This window comes from Barbus barbus (assembly GCF_936440315.1).
Source record: "Barbus barbus genome assembly, chromosome: 36".
Taxonomy (NCBI): domain Eukaryota; kingdom Metazoa; phylum Chordata; class Actinopteri; order Cypriniformes; family Cyprinidae; genus Barbus; species Barbus barbus.
Genome location: NC_136714.1, coordinates 2,532,865 through 2,554,632, shown reverse-complemented (window position 1 = coordinate 2,554,632; position 21,768 = coordinate 2,532,865). Strand labels below are relative to the sequence as shown.

At 37.7% G+C, this 21,768-nt stretch overlaps 2 protein-coding genes across 2 annotated transcripts; both read right to left on the bottom strand.

The window, feature by feature from the left end:
- Positions 1-281: 281 nt before the first annotated feature.
- ppp1r36 (protein phosphatase 1 regulatory subunit 36) lies at positions 282-7,784 on the bottom strand. Its single transcript, XM_079394549.1, has 11 exons — positions 7,693-7,784; positions 4,117-4,181; positions 3,896-3,988; positions 3,726-3,814; positions 3,560-3,629; positions 3,282-3,380; positions 3,007-3,138; positions 1,806-1,857; positions 1,449-1,657; positions 687-893; positions 282-571 (listed from the first exon to the last, which is right to left on the bottom strand). Exons 1-11 carry the CDS (start codon positions 7,714-7,716, stop codon positions 298-300), a joined length of 1,314 nt encoding a protein of 437 aa, XP_079250675.1. The 5' UTR covers positions 7,717-7,784; the 3' UTR covers positions 282-297.
- Positions 7,785-8,450: 666 nt separating this feature from the next.
- On the bottom strand, positions 8,451-21,656 carry LOC306855717 (macrophage colony-stimulating factor 1 receptor-like). Its single transcript, XM_079394543.1, has 20 exons — positions 21,402-21,656; positions 19,999-20,283; positions 19,753-19,886; positions 16,374-16,536; positions 16,099-16,294; positions 15,237-15,358; positions 15,036-15,144; positions 14,711-14,904; positions 14,506-14,621; positions 14,311-14,437; positions 14,104-14,208; positions 13,324-13,434; positions 11,601-11,763; positions 11,416-11,486; positions 11,225-11,331; positions 10,864-10,986; positions 9,824-9,935; positions 9,612-9,711; positions 9,417-9,522; positions 8,451-9,017 (listed from the first exon to the last, which is right to left on the bottom strand). Exons 2-20 carry the CDS (start codon positions 20,165-20,167, stop codon positions 8,904-8,906), a joined length of 2,442 nt encoding a protein of 813 aa, XP_079250669.1. The 5' UTR covers positions 20,168-20,283; positions 21,402-21,656; the 3' UTR covers positions 8,451-8,903.
- Between the last annotated feature and the right edge of the window lie 112 nt (positions 21,657-21,768).

The following is a 21,768-nucleotide window of genomic DNA, read 5'->3' as shown; positions in this document are numbered from 1 at the left end:
AACACAATCCCTACGCCATAACCTACCCATAATTTATTCCTAAAATCAGAGGGAAATGATAACAAGGGTGTAGAAGCACCTAACCCTGATCGTATGCCTAAAACAGAGATTTCCTGAAAATGATCTCTCAATTCTGATTGGTTGATTGGAATGTTGTTTCAGGATCAACAAGGATGTCGATCCAGGAACATGTACTTGGTGAAATCACGCTCACCCAATAACCAGGGCAACACAAAAGAAAACTGCATGATATAAAACACACAAACAACACAAGCCAGTTTCGGGTGTTTTTCAGATTTATTCTGTGTCAGAGGACACCGCTTCAGTGGTAGCTCTGGAGACTAAGTCAGCTCGGCTAGAGCGAATGCGTTTGTCTGTAGCTGTGGTGAGCGATCTTTGGCCAGTGACAGAGGTTTTGTTACTCCTGATTTGTACGCGTGGGTCAGCCTTCACCACATCGCTGTTACTCCCCTCGTCTTCCTCATTCTCAGTCTCCTCTTCGCTCGGGCCTCCCTGAGGCTTCAGTATCTCGGAGCTGAACTGGCTCAAAGGCTTTCCAAGGATTCCAAAGCTAAAGGCAAAGCAAAGTAGATACAATCAGGCACCAGAGACAATTAGAAACAAAAGCAAAACCGTCACATACTATGCAGCACTTATAATTCAGCCATAGCATGATCAAGTATTACCTCAGAGACTTCAGCTGCTCTTTAAGCTGCTCTTTGAGTCCGTCCATCACTGCCTCTGAATCACAGTCTTCAGTCGAGGGCACTTTAGGACCGCTGAAGCGCTCAAACAGGTGAGGGGCCTTTTCTTGTGGAGTAGGCAGCAGAGAGACCATCAGCGGGGAACGCTGGGTTATGATTTTGTTCAAGGGAGGGAGACGGTTTGACTTCCTGGGTTAAAGGTCAGAAGACTTAAAGTTTCTTGCACACAAAAGTCGAATAAGTTCAATCAAATTACTCGCAACACTTCACAAAGACAAGACAGAGCCTCTAAAATCTCTTGTGTGCATACATAACATAGGGTGCATTTTTCAAGTAAATTGTCATAATAAAATATTTAAAATTAAAATAAACCAACCACTATTTTCTACAAATAATACAATATTTAAGCAAACAATTCAATTTAAAATGTAATATTTGCAACAAAAAAAAAACTAAAAATCTGATTAATTAAAGTAACTGTAATTATATTCATTATATTTTAAAACTAACATTTTAAATATCATATTGGTTGGTAAAAAATTAAATACTTTAATTAAAACAACCCAATTATAAATATAATATTATTTAATAGTAAAATAAAATTCATTTTTAATTTTTAAAATTAATGAAAATAATATGAAATCATTTGCATTAGTCATAATAATTTCTGTTAATTACATAAACATTATTAGACTACATTATTATTTCCCCCAGTTTTCCTGTGTTATTGCCGGACTTTCTCACCAGTTATTCAGTGATGTTTGTCGGGAGTTCAGAACCATAGACTGACTGTTCTGTGAACTCTCCTGGTCTTTCGATCCTTTTTTTGATTCATTCAGGGCAGGGTTAAACATGTTTGAGCCGAGTAAGCGTCCGATCTCCATCCGAATGCCCTTTAGGCCCCGCCTCTCAAAGGTCACCCATGCAGCATAGCTGTAAAAGCTGAGGAGACACTGAGGAAGAGGAAACACACACTAAAGCCATCATGGGAAAGATATATGAACTCTTAGAACTGAGGTTAATATTGAAATATATGATATTCAAAGATCTCTATTTAACTTTTGCGTCTTCATGAATCACATATAGTATCAGTGCACAAACCTCATTTAGTTGCATGTCACGGTCAATGGACGCGTTTAAGGACATCCTGATTCTGTTGACATAAATCAGGCGTGCTCTCATCCATCACATTGGTCATTAAATGGATAGTTCACCCAAAAATAAAAATTTGCTGTTAGTTTACTCACCCTCAGTTCAAAGCTGTAGGTGACTTTTTTTTTCTCGAGTCAAACAGTAAAGAAGATTTTAGCTAAAACTGTGGTGATTCTTACAATGCAAGTCAGCGGCTGTTTTTGAGAATAAAAAAAAAAGCATATCAAGGAACACAAAATTAATCGCCTTGGCTCTTGGCGATATGTTGAGGCCTAGTAGTGAAACGATCATTGTGTGCAAGAAACTGAACATTATTTTATCACCTGTAATCCAGAGCCTCAGGCAAACGGTCCGGAGTGATGTCTGGTTCATGAACGAATCATTCTTTTGAACCGGTTCTTTTTGGCGAACTAGTTGAACCAGTTCACCAAATCACACTGAACCATCCGAAACAGTGCACGGCTCAAGCAGCACAGTTACTCACTCAAAACTGAAATGAGCCAAAATAGTGGCGTATCTGATCCTATGATGAATGAAATCCCAACAATCACTGAACTGAGGAAACAGATCAAGACCAATGAGCTGCTGATGAGCATGTGTGAACTGAGCACTTGAATGAAGGGGCAAAATTAAAAATTGTATTGTTTCTTTTTGTCTATGTAAAAAGGTGAGATGATGAAGACTAGTTTATTCAGTTTATATGCTTTAGACATGTAAAACATCCATGTTTCACATCTATTTTGGGTGCTTTAATTGAACTAGTGCAAGCCTTTCCGAAAGAACCAGTTTGCAGAAAAGAATCGGATTTCCCGTTCCCTGAGGCTCTGGATTACAGGTAACAATGTTGTAAATAATCTTCAATTTCTTGCACAGACCGATCACTTCACTTCATAAGACCTCAATATATCATCAGGAGCCATATGCTTTTTTTATTCAAAAACCATGCAACCGATGGCTTGCATTTTATGAATCACCAAGAACCACAGTTTCAGCTCAAAATCTTCTGTTCTACTGAAGACAGAAGTCACCTACATCTTGGATGGCCTGAGGGTAAATAAAAAACAGCTAATTTTTGGGTGAACTCTCTTTTTAGGACAGCAGAAATACACATAATTTATTTGGCAGATATGCTATCAGACACTGTTCAGACCTGTCAGAAATTTGGTGCTGATGAGGCAGCAGCTTCAGCTGCAACCTGAAGTAACAGACGGCAAGCTGCCTTTGTGCCAGCTCCAGCTTAGCAGTCATCTGCGTCTCAGAGTCACTGAGTAATGATGGCCCGCTGGTAAAGCAATCGTCACAGATGAATGAGATTAAAAGAGCTGTGATAGGCTGCTGAATAGGTTTCCGTAATTAAGCCCTGTCCCTTCAATAATCTCATGCTTTTTCATATGGCTTCAAACCAAGCTCCAAATTCAAACTCACGCTATGACAAACGTTGGTTTTTCCTCCAGACCTTTCTTCTCAAAGTAGCAAGAAAAGTAGAGCAGGAGATTGGCAAGAAGCTCATCCAGCTCTTTGCTCCTGTGAATATTTGGGGCAAAACGACTTGGAATCAATGAGCTGCACTAATATAATTACAACTAAAGGAGTAAAAAGAAGTAAAAAGTTGTGTATATGTATAAAAATTTAAAAGCCATCCTTAAACAGTATTAAAACAAAATACACAGTAAAACAAAAATAGAAGTAAAAATAAACCTCACTTTAGCAGGGACAGAAAACGTGGAGGAATGGGAAACCTGTCGTTCTTGTGTAGTAAACAGACTGCTGCCACTGTAACACATTAAATGTATATTAAATCATCCTAGTTAAAGACCATTTTTCATGGCTCATATTGTTTTCGTTATGTAGCAAAGTGCATGGACCTACATTTAACATCCTGAATTGTGACGCATTCCGTTTGTGAGCGTTTTATTGAGGTCTTGAAGGCATCCAGTTGAGCGGGACGCACCGTATTCCTTTGAAAAATGAAACTGAGTAAATCAATTGCTCAGAATAACACATCCTGCATAATGACCACCGTGAACAAGACAGAGTACTTTTGCCACTTCTCCAGAGGCTTTCTGGACTGCTCTTGGGATTTAGATGTATTTGTTTTTTTCTTCTCTTTTACCTCTTCTTTGGCTTCGAAACTGCAAACAAAAGAAAACTGAAGTACTGATTTTGCTTGTGCAAAAAAATTACCAAACAGTGACAGATTGTTAAAAACCTCATAGTAAAATAGCAGTTATTAAGACATAGCACCACCGTCAGTTTTTACCGTATGAACTCCAGGGTTTTTGTTTCATCGTTCCAGTCCCAACGTCCAGAGGAAGGCATTGTTGTCTGTTATGCAATAATTAGTGAGAAACAGGTAAAACACTCCGGTTACTCACGTAAACTCGGTTCCCTAAGATAAGGGAACGAGCGTTGCGTTGTCATTTTTATTGACGACTGCTTATGGGGAAACTCCTGTTTACTCTGTTACTGACGCCTGATTTGTTAACGTTTGTGTAGCTGCACAAACCAATGGCGCTCGAGTCTGCCAGAAGGGGGCGGAGCCGACTGCTACAGGAGACGGCCCAGCGCGCCATTTCATCAGAATCAACGACTGAAGCGACAACCATCGATTCGCGTGCAGCTATAGCACGGCCAGTTACGCAACGCTCGTCCCTTATCTCAGGGAACCGAGGTTACGTGAGTAACCGGAGCACTCCCTATCGAAAGGTAATTCTCGTTGCGTCGTCATTTTTATTGACGACTGCTTATTGGGAACGCATCCATTAGCGCCGTGCTATAAGCAGAAGCAGAACTAAGCCTGCTCTGCGAGCTCAGCTCAGGCACGCTCAGAGTGGGCCTCGTGAGTCCGAGCTATAAAGAGACCCAAGAGGGATCCAGGGTCTGCTTGTCATAAGCCTTACCTGCCCGAAGGGAGGAAAATAGCATTAAGCAGATAGCACCCGTGTCTGCAGGGCAGGGACGTCCAAACTGTAGAATCTGATAAAGGTCGACGGCGACGACCAGTCGGCGGCCACACAAATCTCCCCAATAGAGATTCCACTGGACCAGGCCCAGGAGGAGGCCATTTGGCTAGGGCCAAAAGCAGAGCGGTCTTGAGAGTCATGACCCTTAAGCTGGCTGATGAAGCGGCTCAAAGGGAGGGCCCTTGAGGGCCCCCAGGACTATGGACAAGTCCCAAGTTGGCATAGTCTTAGGGCGAGGAGGATTCAACCGCCGAGCGCCTCTAAGGGACTTAATGACCAAGTCAATTCTGTCAATATTCTGGCCAGCCTCGAGAGAATGATTCGCCGCGATGGCTGCCACATAGACCTTGAGCGTGGAAGGGGTGCGCCCCTTATCCAGCAGCTCTTGCAGAAGGGTTAGCACGTGGGACACGTCACATGAAACCGGATCCTGGTTATGTGCTGAACACCAGTCCACTTGAGAGCGTAGAGGCATCGTATAGATGGATCTCTAGCCTCTTAAATGGTATTAGTGACTCTCGCTGGGAGCTGACTAGACTCCCGTCGAGCGGCCAGACATGAAGGCTCCACAGTTCCGGCTGGAGATGCCAAATCTTGCCCTGCGCTTGCGAGAGATCATCTCTCCTCAGTGGTATTGACCACGGTGCTGCAGACAGCAGCTGGATCATCTCTGGGAACCAGACTTGGTTCCTCCAGAGGGGGGCCACAACGAGGAGAGAGCATTTTGTTTCCCTGATTCGCCTGATAACCTGGGGTAGCAGGGCAATCGGAGGGAAGGCATACAGACGGGTGTTGGGCCAATCGTGGGCCAGAGCATCCCGCTGCTTTGAAAAATAAGTTGGGCAGTGACAGTTGTCTCCGGAGGCGAAGAGGTCGACCTCTGCCTTGCCGAAAACTGAACAATCATCTGAACCGTCTGGGGATGTAGATTCCATTCCCCTGGTGCTACATTTGTTCATTGACAACATATCCACTCCTTGGTTCAGTCTGACCAGCTGTTTCGTCCTCCAAGGTAGCTGGGAGGGGAGAACGTGAGAGCAGGAAGGGTGGGGCTGCCTTCATCGAAGAAGGCAAGCAGCGAGCGCAGCAGAGCGAGACGCACACTCTCCGATCTGTTTCAGTGAGTGCAGCCTCAGCGTGGGCGTTACGCAGGAGAGTGGCGCACTCAAATCCAAGGCTGTCAGCGATGTGAAATTATGTGATAGCGATGTGATAGTGACAGCCCTTACTCCGATCCGCCTAGAAGGACAGAGCCGCTCAATGTAAGCGAGGGGCTCTGACCCTCACGTATAAAACACACTGGAAGATCAAAGTGCTGCGGTAAGAGTGAAACACGTGGGAACTGTGCCGACATAAATCACTCATGCCTGATTGCTCAAAACTCGCGAGTTCGCCATTTTTATTTATTTTTTTCTCCGAGGTGACTGGGAGAGGAGACACACGAGAGTAGCGGGCCATCTTCATTGAAGAAGGGGATCCGTGAGCGATGCAGGGACAAACTCGCGTGTTTGTCTGTGAAAGCGGCCTGTCTCAGTGAGCGCAGCCTCAGCGACGCACACACAAATGTGAAGCTGTCAGCGATCTGATATTGGTGACAGCATTCTTACTCTGGTCCACCTAGAGAGATTGAGTCACTCGATGTAAGAGGGGTGCTAATCTCACTTGCAAAACACACACCGGCGGAGGATATAGGTGTCGGGGGAGAATGAGCACGCGGGCTCTTGCTGGCGTGGGATCATTCAAACCCAGTTGCTCAGCTCTGTGACTGCACTGTTCCTTTCTCCGAGCTCGCTGAGAGAGGAGAAACGGGAGAGCGGGGCTGCCTCATTTAAGGTGATTCGTGAGCGGAGAAGAGCGAGACTCATGCTCTCTGTGAGAGAATGTCTCAATGAGCGCACAGTCTCTGCATGGGGGCTGCCCAGACAGGTGATGCACTCACTGCCCTTCTGCATCGTGCAGGATTCCCTGCACGAGCCACACTCGCGACATATGCAAATACGTAGCAGAGATATTGCTCCGAAATTGGTCTTACCAGCCGGATAGCCGCAGGGGACGGCTTCTCGCTTCTTCCGCTGCCGGGGGCTTTTTTCTACAGCGGCGAGCTGCAGGCTGTAATTCTGCTTCGACTTCTTAATTGCAGAGTTAGAAGATTCTGATTAAATGATTCCTGTAGCAGTCGGCTCCGCCCCTTCTGGCGGGCTCGAGCGCCATTGGTTTGTGCAGCTACACAAACGTTAACAAATCAGGCTTCAGTAACAGAGTAAACAGGAGTTTCCCCATAAGCAGTCAATAAAAATGACAACACAATGGGAGTTACCTTTCGATAGGGAACCTTAATTTTCTCTCTAGAACATATTAATGACTATGTCCTTCTTAAAGTTAGCTGACCAATTTTTTTATTTAATTTTTTAACAATAACAAAAATAAATAGTTACTATAATAAGTTGATTTTTTTTTCAGAGCTAGGCCTATCTCTTTGACTGAGATTTGTCTGTCTCAAATTATTCAACTAAATTTTCGTAATATATCTTTACATAATTATTTGGTTTTGTATTATACACTAATGAGACCAAGTAAATAGCTAAACAAACAAATACATACATTCATACATCCATACTGTACATATCTTGCTAAAACTAAATTAGCATATAATTACATTTATTTGCCCTATATTAAATGATGTGCTATGTGCATGCTAATCTCATGTTACATAGTATCCATAAACACACATCTCCGTGATTCTTCCTCAACAACTAAACAAATTAAATAATCAAACAGTAGCGTGCAAAGGGCTGCTTATTCGGTCTGTTCATATTCATATCGCTAAAATGGTTTACTAGAACAGTATTGAACACATAAGCATGAATTCCTACCGGTTCAGCAGGCGATTTTGCCATAACACACTCAAAACAGATTCACCGTAAACTCCGGAACTGAAGGCATTCACGGTATCCTAGCGACAGCCGGTGACTGACGGCAGGCGGATCTACGTGTGACGTTTCTGTGGCAAGCCACGCCCATCACGCACAAATACTTCTTATGAATCCGATGCGTTTGAGAAAATTTAGGAAACATATCTGATATCTTATCAAATATTTACAGCGACTGATGCAGATTCATTTTAAATGCAAATTCGCTTATTATTTGCTGTGTACAGTCAGTAGAGTGTCACAAAAGTGATGTTTGAAAGTGACAAAAGATAGGTATGTTTAACATTAGTGTTTTTATTGGCCAGTGATAGTCTGTTTTTATGAGTCAAAGGATCTTTTTTTTTAAAATATAGTAATACTGTGACACTTTTTGCATGAATACATTTTCATTGTGCCTATGCAAGTTGATTAGGTGATTTGCACTGAAAAATCAGACCACTTACCATAAGTCCCCAGCAGATGATATAAACTTAGTATTGACCTAATAGTGGAAATGAAGAGCTTCAACATCAGCCAAGTTTAAGCCATATTCCCGATTTGTGCAGCTCAACAGCCTTGCATTGCACATCATTTGCTACTCTATAATCGGGTCTTTCCATAATATGATTAGGTCCATAATGATTAGCCTGTTTGTCACCTTGTATTTATATCCAATTGAACTTGATGTACAATATGAAAAGAAATATAGTTAGATTTTTTTACTCGCATGGGGCTACCAAATGTTTGGTGCACATATTTATTTATTTTTCATCTGTATTTCAAAATGCATTACAAGTATATGCTATGCATTTGCAGTCTGAAAGACAAATTAAATAATGTTATACTGGTTCCAGATATAATTTTCAATGAGTAACATGCATAAAAAAAGAAACCGCTGCTGCATCTACAAAGCAAACAAAAAGTAAATGTCACAAAGAAGGAATACACATATTTCAAAACGATAAGTGATAAAGTGTTAGCTGCCATAGTTTTAAAAAAGTTGGTCGAGTAAAATACTATATGATCTGCTACAAAAGAATTACAAAATGATATAGCATGATTTTACAAAGTCATCATTGTAGAGACAAAATACATAGCAGTATAGAAATGCTGTTCATCTTGTTAGCTCTACGTCTAAATACAGACACGAACACCTTTTGTTTCAGGTTCATATGTTAGGTCAAACTGCTCCTCATTAAAGGCTGGGCCTCGTCTCTGCAGACTGACTCTGTGTCACGCTGTTTTTCTATCAGGTGACTCTGAAACTCTGGATACATGTCTTCATTGTTCTGCTGAAAAGAAGAAGTGTTTTTATGATTTAATTAATTGTTAGCTTTTATAAACTCACTATTCACTTACTATCAACTCTCTAATGCAATGCTTAATGCATTTTATGATGTTAATATAAAACATTTTTTATATCAATATGGTAAGTTTAAGGGTAAATTTTAAATCAAGTTTGATCAAACATAATCCAGAAGTAATCTAAAAAGAATTACCTAAAATGAGTAACCTAGATTGCATTACTAAGTACAATTTCCATGATGTAATCTATAATCAGTAACACAATCATAATATCAAATTGCACAAATGTGTTAAAGTAAAAAATAAAATGATAAATACAAGAAAACTGATCATATTTTGCTTGCTGTTACAACAGCATAAATGATTCTAACAGTGTGCCTCACCTGGCTGGACTGCTTTGGCAGTAACGTTGCAATACGTTCTCTGATGTTGGCAAAAGTCGGACGCAGAGTTGGTTCCAGGCTCCAGCACATTTTCATTATTGTGTACCTACAGGAGGTCAAGATACTTACTGTATATAGATTTGCTCATTATTTATTGTTACTTTCCCAAAACTTTACAAATGTTTTTAAACTCACATTTCTTGAGGGGCAAAATCTGGTTGTGGCATGTGATAACCGTCTTTAATCATCTTATAGAACTGTGCATCAATCACAACATTGGGATAAGGACTCACACCTAAAAACAGAAAACACAGTAACACCAACAGAATGCCTTCAGTCTTAAGTTTTCTTCCGTTCATGTCCTTTTTAAAAAAAAAAAAATAGGTTAAACAGGTCAATTCACTTACCCAAGGAAAAGATCTCCCACAAAAGCACACCGTATGACCAGACGTCACTCTGTACCGTGTAAAGACATTCAAATATGCTTTCAGGTGACATCCATTTTACTGGCAGCCGTGCCTGCAGAACCAATACAACACAATAAAAAAAGGCCAATATTTTGGATGAAATTACTTTTAGAGATGTGAAAAAGGAAAATATATTTACCAACAGCTACTCTGAATGCAATTGCTATATTCATTTATTAATGCCCATATTTTTGGGTTCTGTATATAAATATATAAATATACATATTTATAAATGTGTGTGTGTGTGCATGTTTATGTGGTTTATGAGGACACAAATTTGTATAATGACATGGGTATGACAGAGGTATTACAATATGAAGGTGGTTTATGAGGACACTGCCTATGTCCCCGTAATTCAAAAGGCTTAAAAAACATACTAAATGGTGTTTTTTTGAAAATCTAAAAAAAGTCTCCTGTGAGGGCTAAGTTTAGGTGTAGGGTTGGTGTAGGGCAATAGCACACACAGTTTGTTCAGTATAAAAACCATTACGCCTATGGAGAGTCCCCATAAACCACAAAAACCAACGTGTGTGTGTCTGTGTGTGTGTGTGTGTGTGTGTGTGTGTGTATAATTATTAATTTAGCAGATGATTTTGTCCTAGTTACAAAATAAATATATATGATGTATAATTTATTCTGCATTTCTGACTTTGTAACATGCAACTTCAAGTTTATTTCAGGAAGTTCTGAGGGAAAAAAGTGCAAATTGTAAACTTGCAAATGCGAAAAAGGCAGAAATGTGAAATAAGACGACACAATTACCCTTTTAATTTTTAAGCTGGCTTCCATACACTATAGGGCAGTAATAGTCTTTATGTTAATTATGCATGTGTGCATGAGCTATTGCTAGTGGCATATATCTATGAAAAGACTTGTTTGAATTCATTCAGTATTTTCAGTAATTCATAAGGCAGCAGAATGCACAATTACATTCTAATGTAATCGTTACTATAAAGAGAATACAAGAAAAATTTACTTACATTCCCCTTTACTACATAATTCAAGTCATTCATGATGTCTCGTGCAAGGCCAAAATCACAGATCTTGACAACGCAGCAGTCGGCCACAAGAATATTCCGTGCAGCCAAATCTCTGTGAATACACTGATCATAAACAGCATTAGAAAATGACAGGGTAAGTGGTAACTGCAATTTTTAAGTGGAAAAGAAAAGTGCTGTAAAATTATACATATATAAACTAAATGACAAAATGACTTAAATATTAAAAAAAAAAATTAAAACACAATATAACAAATAAAACTTCAGAATATTAATGCAAATTATCCATAAATAGTGTCTAAATGCAATTAAAATAACCCTGTAGACAACCAAGAAACATTACATTTTTGGAGGCTAGGAAGTCCATTCCCTTTGCCACTTGATAGGAGAATTTCAGTAAATCAGTATTATCCAATGACCATGTATCCTTCCCTCCTTCATTACAAGATTCTGTTGAAACACACCAAAATTATAATACTGAAATAGTTTTTTTTGCAAGAAATATTTACAAGAGCATTACCTTTGTTACTTTACCTTGACAAATGTCTTTTGACATCTGTGTTGATTGTGCATCCTTGAAGCTCTCTGAGCCTGAGTAACTCATCCTATAAGAAGGAGGTATAAATGATTGACAATAAAAGAGACACTACAATCACAGCACGTTTAGAAATATCTGCAAAGGTATAAGCCATTCTCATATGACACTGACAGTAACATACCCTGTTGAATGGTTCTTTTGAACAGCTACATTCTTGTAGAGGTTTGAATCCTCTGGAAAACGCTGAACTCCAAATACATTGTTCACAAATATTTCTGCTCGTTGACGCAAGAAGTTGAGGAGGTCACCGTGACAGCAGTACTCTGTGATCATCAGCATCGGTCCTACACCAGACCAAAGTCAAATTCAGAGATAAACAAACATTTTTTTTTTTTTCAACTGTTATGCTATACTGATTTAGGAGTCTATAACCTAAGGAAGCCCGTCTCCACCACTGAATAAAAAAAAAATGTAAAAAAATTGCAAGTTTATTTTTTATACATCACAATTCTGACTTTTCTCGCAATTGTGAGATATAAACTCGTAACTGTGAGAAAAAACAATTGTCGGATTTAACCTCGCCATTCTCAGAAATAAAGTCAGAATTACATTAGATAAACTTGCAATTCTGACTTTTTTTTATGTGTGACATAAAATCTCAGTTGCGAGTTATAAAGTCAGAATTGTAGGATAAACTTAAATAAAGTCAGAATTTAAAATTCACAATTCAGAGAAGAAAACTTGCAAATCTGAGTTTATATCTCGCAATTCTGACTTTCTTTCTAAGAATTGCGAGATATAAACTCACACATGCAAGTTATAAAGTCAAATTCTGAGGGAAAAAAATAAAAGTTTCTTACAATTGCGTGATTATAACAAATCTCAATTCTGAGAAAAAATTGACCATTGTAACTTTATATCTTAGAATTGCAACTATTTCTCAGAATTGTAACTATATCTCAGAATTGTAACTATATCTCAGAATTGCAACTATATCTCAGAATTGTAACTATATCTCAGAATTGCAACTATTTCTCAGAATTGTAACTATATCTCAGAATTGCAACTATATCTCAGAATTGTAACTATATCTCAGAATTGTAACTATATCTCAGAATTGCAACTATATCTCAGAATTGTAACTATATCTCAGAATTGTAACTATTTCTCAGAATTGTAACTATATCTCAGAATTGTAACTATATCTCAGAATTGCAACTATATCTCAGAATTGTAACTATATCTCAGAATTGCAACTATATCTCAGAATTGCAACTATTTCTCAGAATTGTAACTATATCTCAGAATTGCAACTATTTCTCAGAATTGCAACTATTTCTCAGAATTGTAACTATATCTCAGAATTGCAACTATATCTCAGAATTGTAACTATATCTCAGAATTGCAACTATATCTCAGAATTGCAACTATTTCTCAGAATTGTAACTATATCTCAGAATTGTAACTATATCTCAGAATTGCAACTATTTCTCAGAATTGTAACTATATCTCAGAATTGTAACTATATCTCAGAATTGTAACTATATCTCAGAATTGTAACTATATCTCAGAATTGTAACTATATCTCAGAATTGTAACTATATCTCAGAATTGCAACTATATCTCAGAATTGCAACTATTTCTCAGAATTGTAACTATATCTCAGAATTGCAACTATTTCTCAGAATTGCAACTATATCTCAGAATTGTAACTATATCTCAGAATTGCAACTAACAGAATTCACATCCCCAAATACCATCGTTCTTGTAGAATGCTGATTTTTGGCCCTATTTTTTAACACTTTTAATGAATGTCTGCTAATTGATTACTCATTCATGTTTCATTCAAAATATGAACATCTTTGTTTATTTTTTTTATTATTTAGAAAACATGACTGACTTACCTTCCTGAGTACATGCCCCCAGCAGATTGACTATGTTTTCATGTGGTCCAATATAATTCAAGATCTTCAGTTCAGACATGAGTGCTTCTTTTTCTTCAAAGCGAGCACTAGCTGTTTGGTTCAGAAAATAATGTTTTTTGTAAGTTTTTCTTAACAGGAGGCACACAAAGAGAAAAAGAGGCCTGTACAGATTGAAATCAGAGTTCATAATGTCTCAAGCTCCAAAAAATCAAAAACCCTATTGTATTGGGTTGTTACCCTGGCTGTCCAAAATATATGTCCAAGAGTGATTTTTAGTCACTCTCCCTTCCTGTATACAATGGCAGTGTTTTAGTGCCTTGACTACATTGTAAGCAAGCGACACATCAGTTATTTTAATTATAATGGGCATTTGCAAGCAGCGATTTTGTGCTAAACTGCAAACTCAAACAGTCACGTGACCCTCTGCATAACTACTTTCCATAAAAAGTCAATTGTAACGCAATATTGTAATATTGCAAGTAACTTTCTAGGAATAATTATTATATATTTGAATTTGTTTACACTCTTGACAAATGTAAAAGACAAATTTAACAGGGCTAGAAATGTTGTCTACAATGTTAGCATAAAACAGTAACACCCTTGTTGCTGAATGTGGTTTTAACATGTTGTAATTTTCAATTGTTTCCTAATCCATTATGCAGCTTTCACGACCTAAACTGAACCGAGTTGATATCTAAGACATTAAAATATACTTCCATAAAATTCACTCCAGTTTGTCATAATATGTATTGAACTTACGCTTGAGCATTTTCACTGCCACTTGTGTGACACTTTTGTCTTTGACAAGCCCATAAGCGGTCGCTTGCACCACCTTCCCAAAAGCTCCCGCTCCTAAAACTTGTCCTGAAGTAAAATCAATGAATTGTTTGTTGTAGTTGTTCTTATCATTAATAACAAAAACACTATTATAATGTAAAACAGCAAGCATAATCGAGGTTACAGTACCAAGCTTCAGTTGATTTCGAGGAAACTCCAGGTTTTTGTCGTACGGAAGCTGGGTGGGGTCAATGAATGTGTAGTTGTTCCCATCATTGGCCTCAATGATTTTCCACTGGATTTCATACTTGTGTGCCTTTAAAAAAGAGATGGTGTTAAAAAGCGATATACTGCGTCATTTGCGAGTACAACTGAAAAACATACCTTTCTGTTCTTGTAGAAGAGGATCAACATCCCTAATATGGCCAGGCACAAGGCTCCAATGAGAACAACAGTGATCCACACTGAAGCTGACCATACTGATGTAGCACCGGGGACATCTATGCACATTAAAGATGCATCAGATGACCACTCCATTTCAAATGCACAAAAACATGCTCAGCTGCAGGGACGTTAGCATTTTCCTTACATGAAATTTTAAAAGTAAAGATATCATGATCATCTCCAGCCATGTTTGTAGCCACACACTCAAAAGTTAAAGTAGTATTTGCGCTAGTCACTGGTAAGACGCTCTTCACCAGCACAGGTTCATACTCTCTGATGTCCCCCAAAATGGACTGGGTGGCCATTAACTCCACAGCTGATGTTTGGTTATAGCTACACCTGTCACCCAATCATAATAAAATCAGAAAATTAGAGCATTCTCAGAAATATCTTTTAAAACATATCATATTACTCTAAATGACAAACTATATGCTGTATATGTGATCTAATTTCCAAAAAGTGACACATACATAGCTCTGGCATCTTCACACTGGAACCACTGAATCCTGGGTATTGGATAACCGGTTGCCACACAAGTGGCAATTCCATTTTCCCACTTAATCAAAGTAATGGGCTTCTCTGTATGTTGGAAAGAAAATATGATCAAACCTCTTTGTTTTTTTTTTCCATTTTTTGAGATCTTATGTTCTCTATTAAGCTACTGGACTTACGGTAGACGTGAACTGTAAAAATAACCGAGGCATTGACACTGACACTCCTGGCAGTAAAGATGTAGTTACCATAATCTTGCACTCCAACGTTTTTCAGCACGATTGTAGACATATAGTTGACACTGTTAAATATGAACACATGATTATTGTTACTTAACAAAACAGAGCTTGCTCTCGTTTAATAGATAAATATTTCTGGTTCTCATTTCCCAAAAGTATTACAAGTCTAAGCGGATCACAGAATCGTCTTATGATTCATCTTAGTTTTGCTTCTGTTTCCCAAAGCCATTGTAACTTAAGTAGTGCTTAAAAATGGTCGTAGATTTATGAGTGCTCTGGAGTAATGATAAACCACTAAGAGCATAATAAGGAAATGGACACCTGTGGAAGGCTGACAGGGCCTAAAGCCTTTAAACATATCATGTGAAATTTTACCGTGTCGACATGCACTGTTTGTCCAAATTAATGCAACAACGCGCACAGCGGCCACTGAAATAGATGCATAGATGCAAGGGTACGTTGGGATATACAGTGCTGGGAGTAATGCATTACAAGTAATGCAAGTTACATAATCAGATACTTTTTTAAGTAGGCTAATCTGCCCCCATCTGCCTTCCATACCTGCAGGCTAATTGTGAAATTACTCTTAATATGCTTAATTTATCACAGTTAATGTCATCTGTAATCAAAATAATAATAAAGGCAACAAATGAATACATACATGAACTGGTGAATTCTGGGAAACACACGAAAAAATAACAAATTTGAAAGGCTGTGCATTCGACTGAAGTAAACTTTGTCTAGAACTGATCTAGGTCTATATAATAAAAATAATCATAGAAACAGAAACAAATGAACTAACCTATTATTAATCCTGTTAAATGTCTCCTCGTGGGTGTGATTTGATTTGGGAGTTTTCCAACTTGTCTCTTTAACTTCTGGATATGCTTCAATTTGCAAAGCAAGTTCAACTGTATCCCCTTGCATCACCTCAATATCTGTTCCATTCACCTTGTATTCAGCGGACAGGATGGGTTTAAACTTAATATACGGTTTATCTGAAAGAAGACCACAACTTAAACACAATTTCACAGATAAAGCTTGAATAAAATCACTAGACAACATGAAGAAACCTACCTACAACTTTGAGAACTGCTGTGACACTGTTTTTTCCAGCTTCATTTTGACCAGTGCAGGTTAAATTCCCTGCGTTGGATATGTTTACTTGATGAATGGTCAAAATACTAATGATGCAAACTTGTTTACACCCGTTGTCTCTCTTTGTTTCATTATTCAGTCCCTGAATAGGAGAAATCATGATAATAATTTCTTTAATCAAACACGTTCTAGTATGCATTCAAAACAATCTGCCATCATATTTGCAGACAATCAGGAACTGAAATGGAATCAGAGGAACTGAATAGCTTGGCTTTGAGTTGAAAACATGCAGGACTATACTGAAAGCTTTTATAAGAAAATCACAAACAAATGGTTGATGTAACCCACACCACTTTCAGGGAAAACACTCCTGTGTCTTTTGCTGTGGATTGCATTTCATCAACCGTTTTTTTTCAGTGATTTTCTTATAAAAATATACAAGCTAGAAAACTTTTGGTAATGTATAATTTGGAATGCATATAGTTCTTGGGGTTATGTCTGTATCTGGTCCTCAAGGGGTCTAGTCTTGGTCTGGTTCTGGAACAGTCATTTTATTAATATAGCAAATTGACAGAAGTCATAATACTGTAAATTATTAATTGATTCATTCATTTTTGTGATTGTGCTTTGTGTTGTAACACCTAATGAGCAAGATTTGGCCTCTGCTAGTTGGTGCAGTTACAAAATATTCACCTTTACATTAGCCAACCCTATAAATCTAGACCTCCCGTCCAATTCATCATCTCTAATATTTGCCAATCTATCAAAGTTGAAGAAGCTATAACGTTACACATTGCTGAACTTGGCCAGCACTGAGCTGGAAAACAAATCCAGGACCTTCATATTTGTGGAGGGACAGCACAAAGATCTTTACAAAAAAATACATATTACAAAAAAAAAAATCTCAACTGTGCTTGCCCACAAATTTATAATAACCACAGACTAATTTTAATATTATAAGGTTTCCATATAAAAAAACAAAAACGGTAACACTTTATAATAACTGTACACTATGAATCATTATGTAAGCATTAGTAAACAGTCAGTTTATCCTTTATAAAGCATTGTCCGAACATTAATAGTCATTGGTAAGCAGTTTATAAATACAGCTCTAAAGGCCTTGTTCTTGATTTATAAGCATATCTATTACAAAGGAGATTTAAAGACTCAGTTATCTTCCTAAAAGAAAAAATTAAGACAACACAGAGGGATACAGAACTGCAAAAAAATGAAACAGTACAACTGTACACTTTTAATTATTTATTCTATGAAATTGCAGAGGTTTATTTTCCATTTTTTATCAAGTGTACAGTTGTACAGTCTCATTTTTTGCATCTTGAAAAAATATTTCTGTGTTTTGTATCTCTCTGTGTTGTGTTTGTTTATCTTTTCTGTTTGGGAGATAACTGAGTAAATGCTTTATAAGGTATAAATAGTCCTCACTTTAGATGAGCTCACACAAATAGATGGCTGGCAACTACTAATTGTTTTATAACTTCCTGACTTAATCATGAATTACAGCAGGAATATGTGTTTATAAAGCATTTATTAACACACTGAGCAATTATTATCATGTGTCTAAAAAATAAGATTTATAAATGTACATTTAAATTGTTTATTAATCATTTACTTACACTTTCTAAATGATCTTATGAACTCCTTAATAACTGGTTTGTAACGTAATTATTTAGAAATTATAAACTGATCGTTAATAAAGTATGAAAATACAATTATTAAACATTATAGATATGCTCAAAAACAAAACATTAATAACTGCTTACTAATGACTATTAATGTTGGAATAATGCTTTATAAAAGATGAATTGATTGTTTACTAATGCTTAACTAATGATTCATAGTGTGCAGTCATTATAAAGTGTTACCAAAAAAACAAAAACAAACAGCTTTAAATAATGAACTGATACACAATATGCAACTACATCGTTAAAGCAGGCAACTGAAACTGATAGTCAGCAGAAACAGTTGCTCCGTAAGAGATTCTGCAATTATTAATCTGAAAATAGTACAAGAGAACTGAAATATCATGCTCAAGTGTGTGTGTGTGTGTGTATGTGTGTGTGTGTGTGTGTGTGTGCGCGCTGAATCAAATCGTTGCTTTATTAATTGCAACAAATGACATTCTCCTGAAAAATATGATTATGGTTTTTTGTCGCTATGTTGCCATCAAATTTAAAAATTGCCATGTCAACTTGCTACACAAAAAAACTCAACACAAGCCTTTTGCTAAATAAAAGCTTGCAACGCTTGGCCCGCCTCTGCGCTCTTCTGATTGGTCCACTGTTTTGGAACTGACATTGATGGGCCGCGCTGCATGTAAAAGATGGAATTGTTTTAACTTGACACAGCGTCTTAAAAATATGGTGCTCATGTGCAAGATGCTGTAAAAGATGCGAGACACGAGCGCAACGGTTATACATTAGCACGTTTACATAGAAAAACAATGGATAAGTAGCACATTTCTTTAAAGCAATCTATTCTATAAAGTACATTACTAAAGTGCTGAATTCCAGAACTTTCCATGATGGTGCTTTCCTAACTGTTGTTTTCCACTGACGTTATTTACAGTAGAGCTCAACGCTCTGCAAATAGAAAAAACACCTGCAAATTAAGAAAACTCTGCAAATGCTCACAACACAACCAAATAAAGAAGCGCACTGCAAATACTCACAGCACCACCAAACAAAGAAACACGTTGCAAATAAAATTCTTTATTTGCTTGTGTTGTGAGCATTTGCAGCACCTGCTGTCAAATTGATGAAGATGTTTTCTTGATTTGCTGGTGTTTTTTCTATTTGCATGTGTTTACTGAAGTTGCAGCGCGTTGAACTCTCTCGGCCACCGTAGTTATTTTAGTTTTGTTATTGAGAGGAAAGCATGTAGCTTTACATATTAATCCAAGTGCCGCTCTCAGCATGCAGCGTGAATAGTTTCGGGATATTCATAGTCTTACACTGACTATATCGGGGCCTGAATGCAACAGAACTTTTGCTGAGCCAAAGTGGTGAATCTTTCTAACTTGGAATGGCTTTCTTTATGCAAGATGACCAGTGATTTGATTTGATTTATATACAAAATGATTGTATCACTTCAGAATAAACCAATGGAGACCCACTGACTAGAATTTCCCAACAGACTGCGGTCATATCTGTGACCGCAAGCCAAGACCCAGATGTAGACCAAGACACTGTGTAATGAAACGCAGCCCAAGGCCACGTTTTCAAGAAGTTTTAAGACCAAAAATACCATGATGCTCACTCTAATTCAGTTTCTCACCAATAATCTCATAATTTGTTTCATGTTTGCGATCATATCAAATCCTTAAAACACATCACTTCACCTTTTCTGTTGAGCTCCAGGTGATGTTATATGAATGATCTTGGTTTTCGATGTGACAAGGGATATGCAGCATTTCACCAACAATTCGCACGTACTGATTGGCTGGAAGTGACACCGCTGGTGGCTGCTGTGCTTCTGCAGTAAATAGATGGGTAGTGCTGAATTGGTACAGCCAGATAAGATTCTTGGTATGTTTTTTATTACTAACATTGTACAAAACTGTGTACAAGACTCTAAAACAACTCACTTCTCATGACAGTTATTAGGAAGGTGTCAGACTTCTTTTTGACTCCATTTATTTTGACAGTACAAACATAATCTCCGCTGTAGCTAGGCTGAAGATTTTGAATCAGTATGCCACATTTGGGATCCACAGTATAATTCACCTCGGACGGGACAGCAGATCCATTCGCCATCTGGAGCAAGAACTCAGTACTTTCTGGGTTTGTCACCAAGCAGTCCAGCAAGCAGTTTGAGCCTTCTTTCTGAATTATTGTTGTGCTTTCAGGGGTAGTAAAGGCTTTGACAGAATCTATTGCAGTAAAACATACAGACATTTCAGCCTATATTTTTACTTCCATTATGTTCTTGTTGTTTGCACATCTTGACAGTTAAGTGTAGATGCTGTAAAGCACTATTTTGACTCATTAAATGTCAAACAAGTTGAAATATTAATTGCACATTAATGCCAATTTTGTTCTTAAAATTCAGTTTATTTTGCTAAGTGTGTGCATACTGTTAATAAACAGTGTTGGGGGTAATACAATACAAGTAACGCAAGTTACGTAATCAGATTACTTTTTTCAAGTAACTATTAAAGTAACACATTACTTTTGAATTCATAAGACAATATCGGAGTTACTTTTACTTTGTTTTCCCACTTATTAACTGACACGTCTTCTGTCCCAGTGTTGAGAGTGAGGTGCAGAGGCGCTTCTTAATTTCATTTTTGGTGTGAAAGGGCCTTTACAGTTGCCAAAAATACAACTTTTGGGCTTTTTGCTATTAGAAATATACAAGCAAGAGCAGCTCAGGTGACAAGAAGGAACACAAAAGTAGCATAATGCATTAATTTCCATAAAAATAAACTAATGCAATTAGTTACTTTTTAATGGAGTAGCACAGTATTGTAATGCATTACTTTAAAAGTAACTTTCCCCAACACTGTTAATAAATGTGGCTATTACACAGCTATCTTCAATCCTCGATTGTGATTGTCAGTAGCGATCAGAGGCTAAATATTTTATCTCAGGCAAACCATTGCCTACATACAGTATGTTTATGTTTTTTTTTTAATCTTTCTGCTTATCTTTCTGTGGGACAAAAATTCTTCAACGGACACCTCTGAAGTTTTGTCCGACTCACTTTTGCTAACGGTTTATGTTACACTGTTGTTTTTAGCTCAGTATTATGCATGTACCATGTAATTTTTTATGTATAAGTAATAACAGATTAGCTTGTGTCAGATTTTTTGTATTTTTCTTAGCTTTCACGAGCACTGAGATTTTAATATTCGGCACGTCAAACTTTAAAAAGAAACATTAAAACTAAAAGCAAAACAAAACTTAAAAATGCGTTTCACAGACCGTCCCAAACATATATTAGCACTAACCTTTAGATAATCGTTCTAATGTTTAATAGTGCACATACCTTTAACATATATGTGGATCTCCGAGTACAAGTCTTTTTGATTCTTGTAACTGCAACGGTATGTTCCTGTGTAATCTGTAGTGGGCTTTAGGACGCTGAGGGTCTTTTGTAAGATGTCTTTCTGGTGTTTCCTGAGCCTTGTCTTCCATTCTATATCCGCTTGTCCCTCGCATCTCAGAATGAAGGGTTTGTTAGTTGACCAGACCACCTCAGATTGACTTAGCGGAGAGGAGTTCAGCTTTATCACTGGTGCGGAAAACTCTGCTCAGACACACAGAAGAGCAGAGAAACTCAAGAAAAGTGAAAAAGTGCGTATAGGAATATGCTGTGCATAGATAATGAAACAGATTGACCGATTCATTAATTC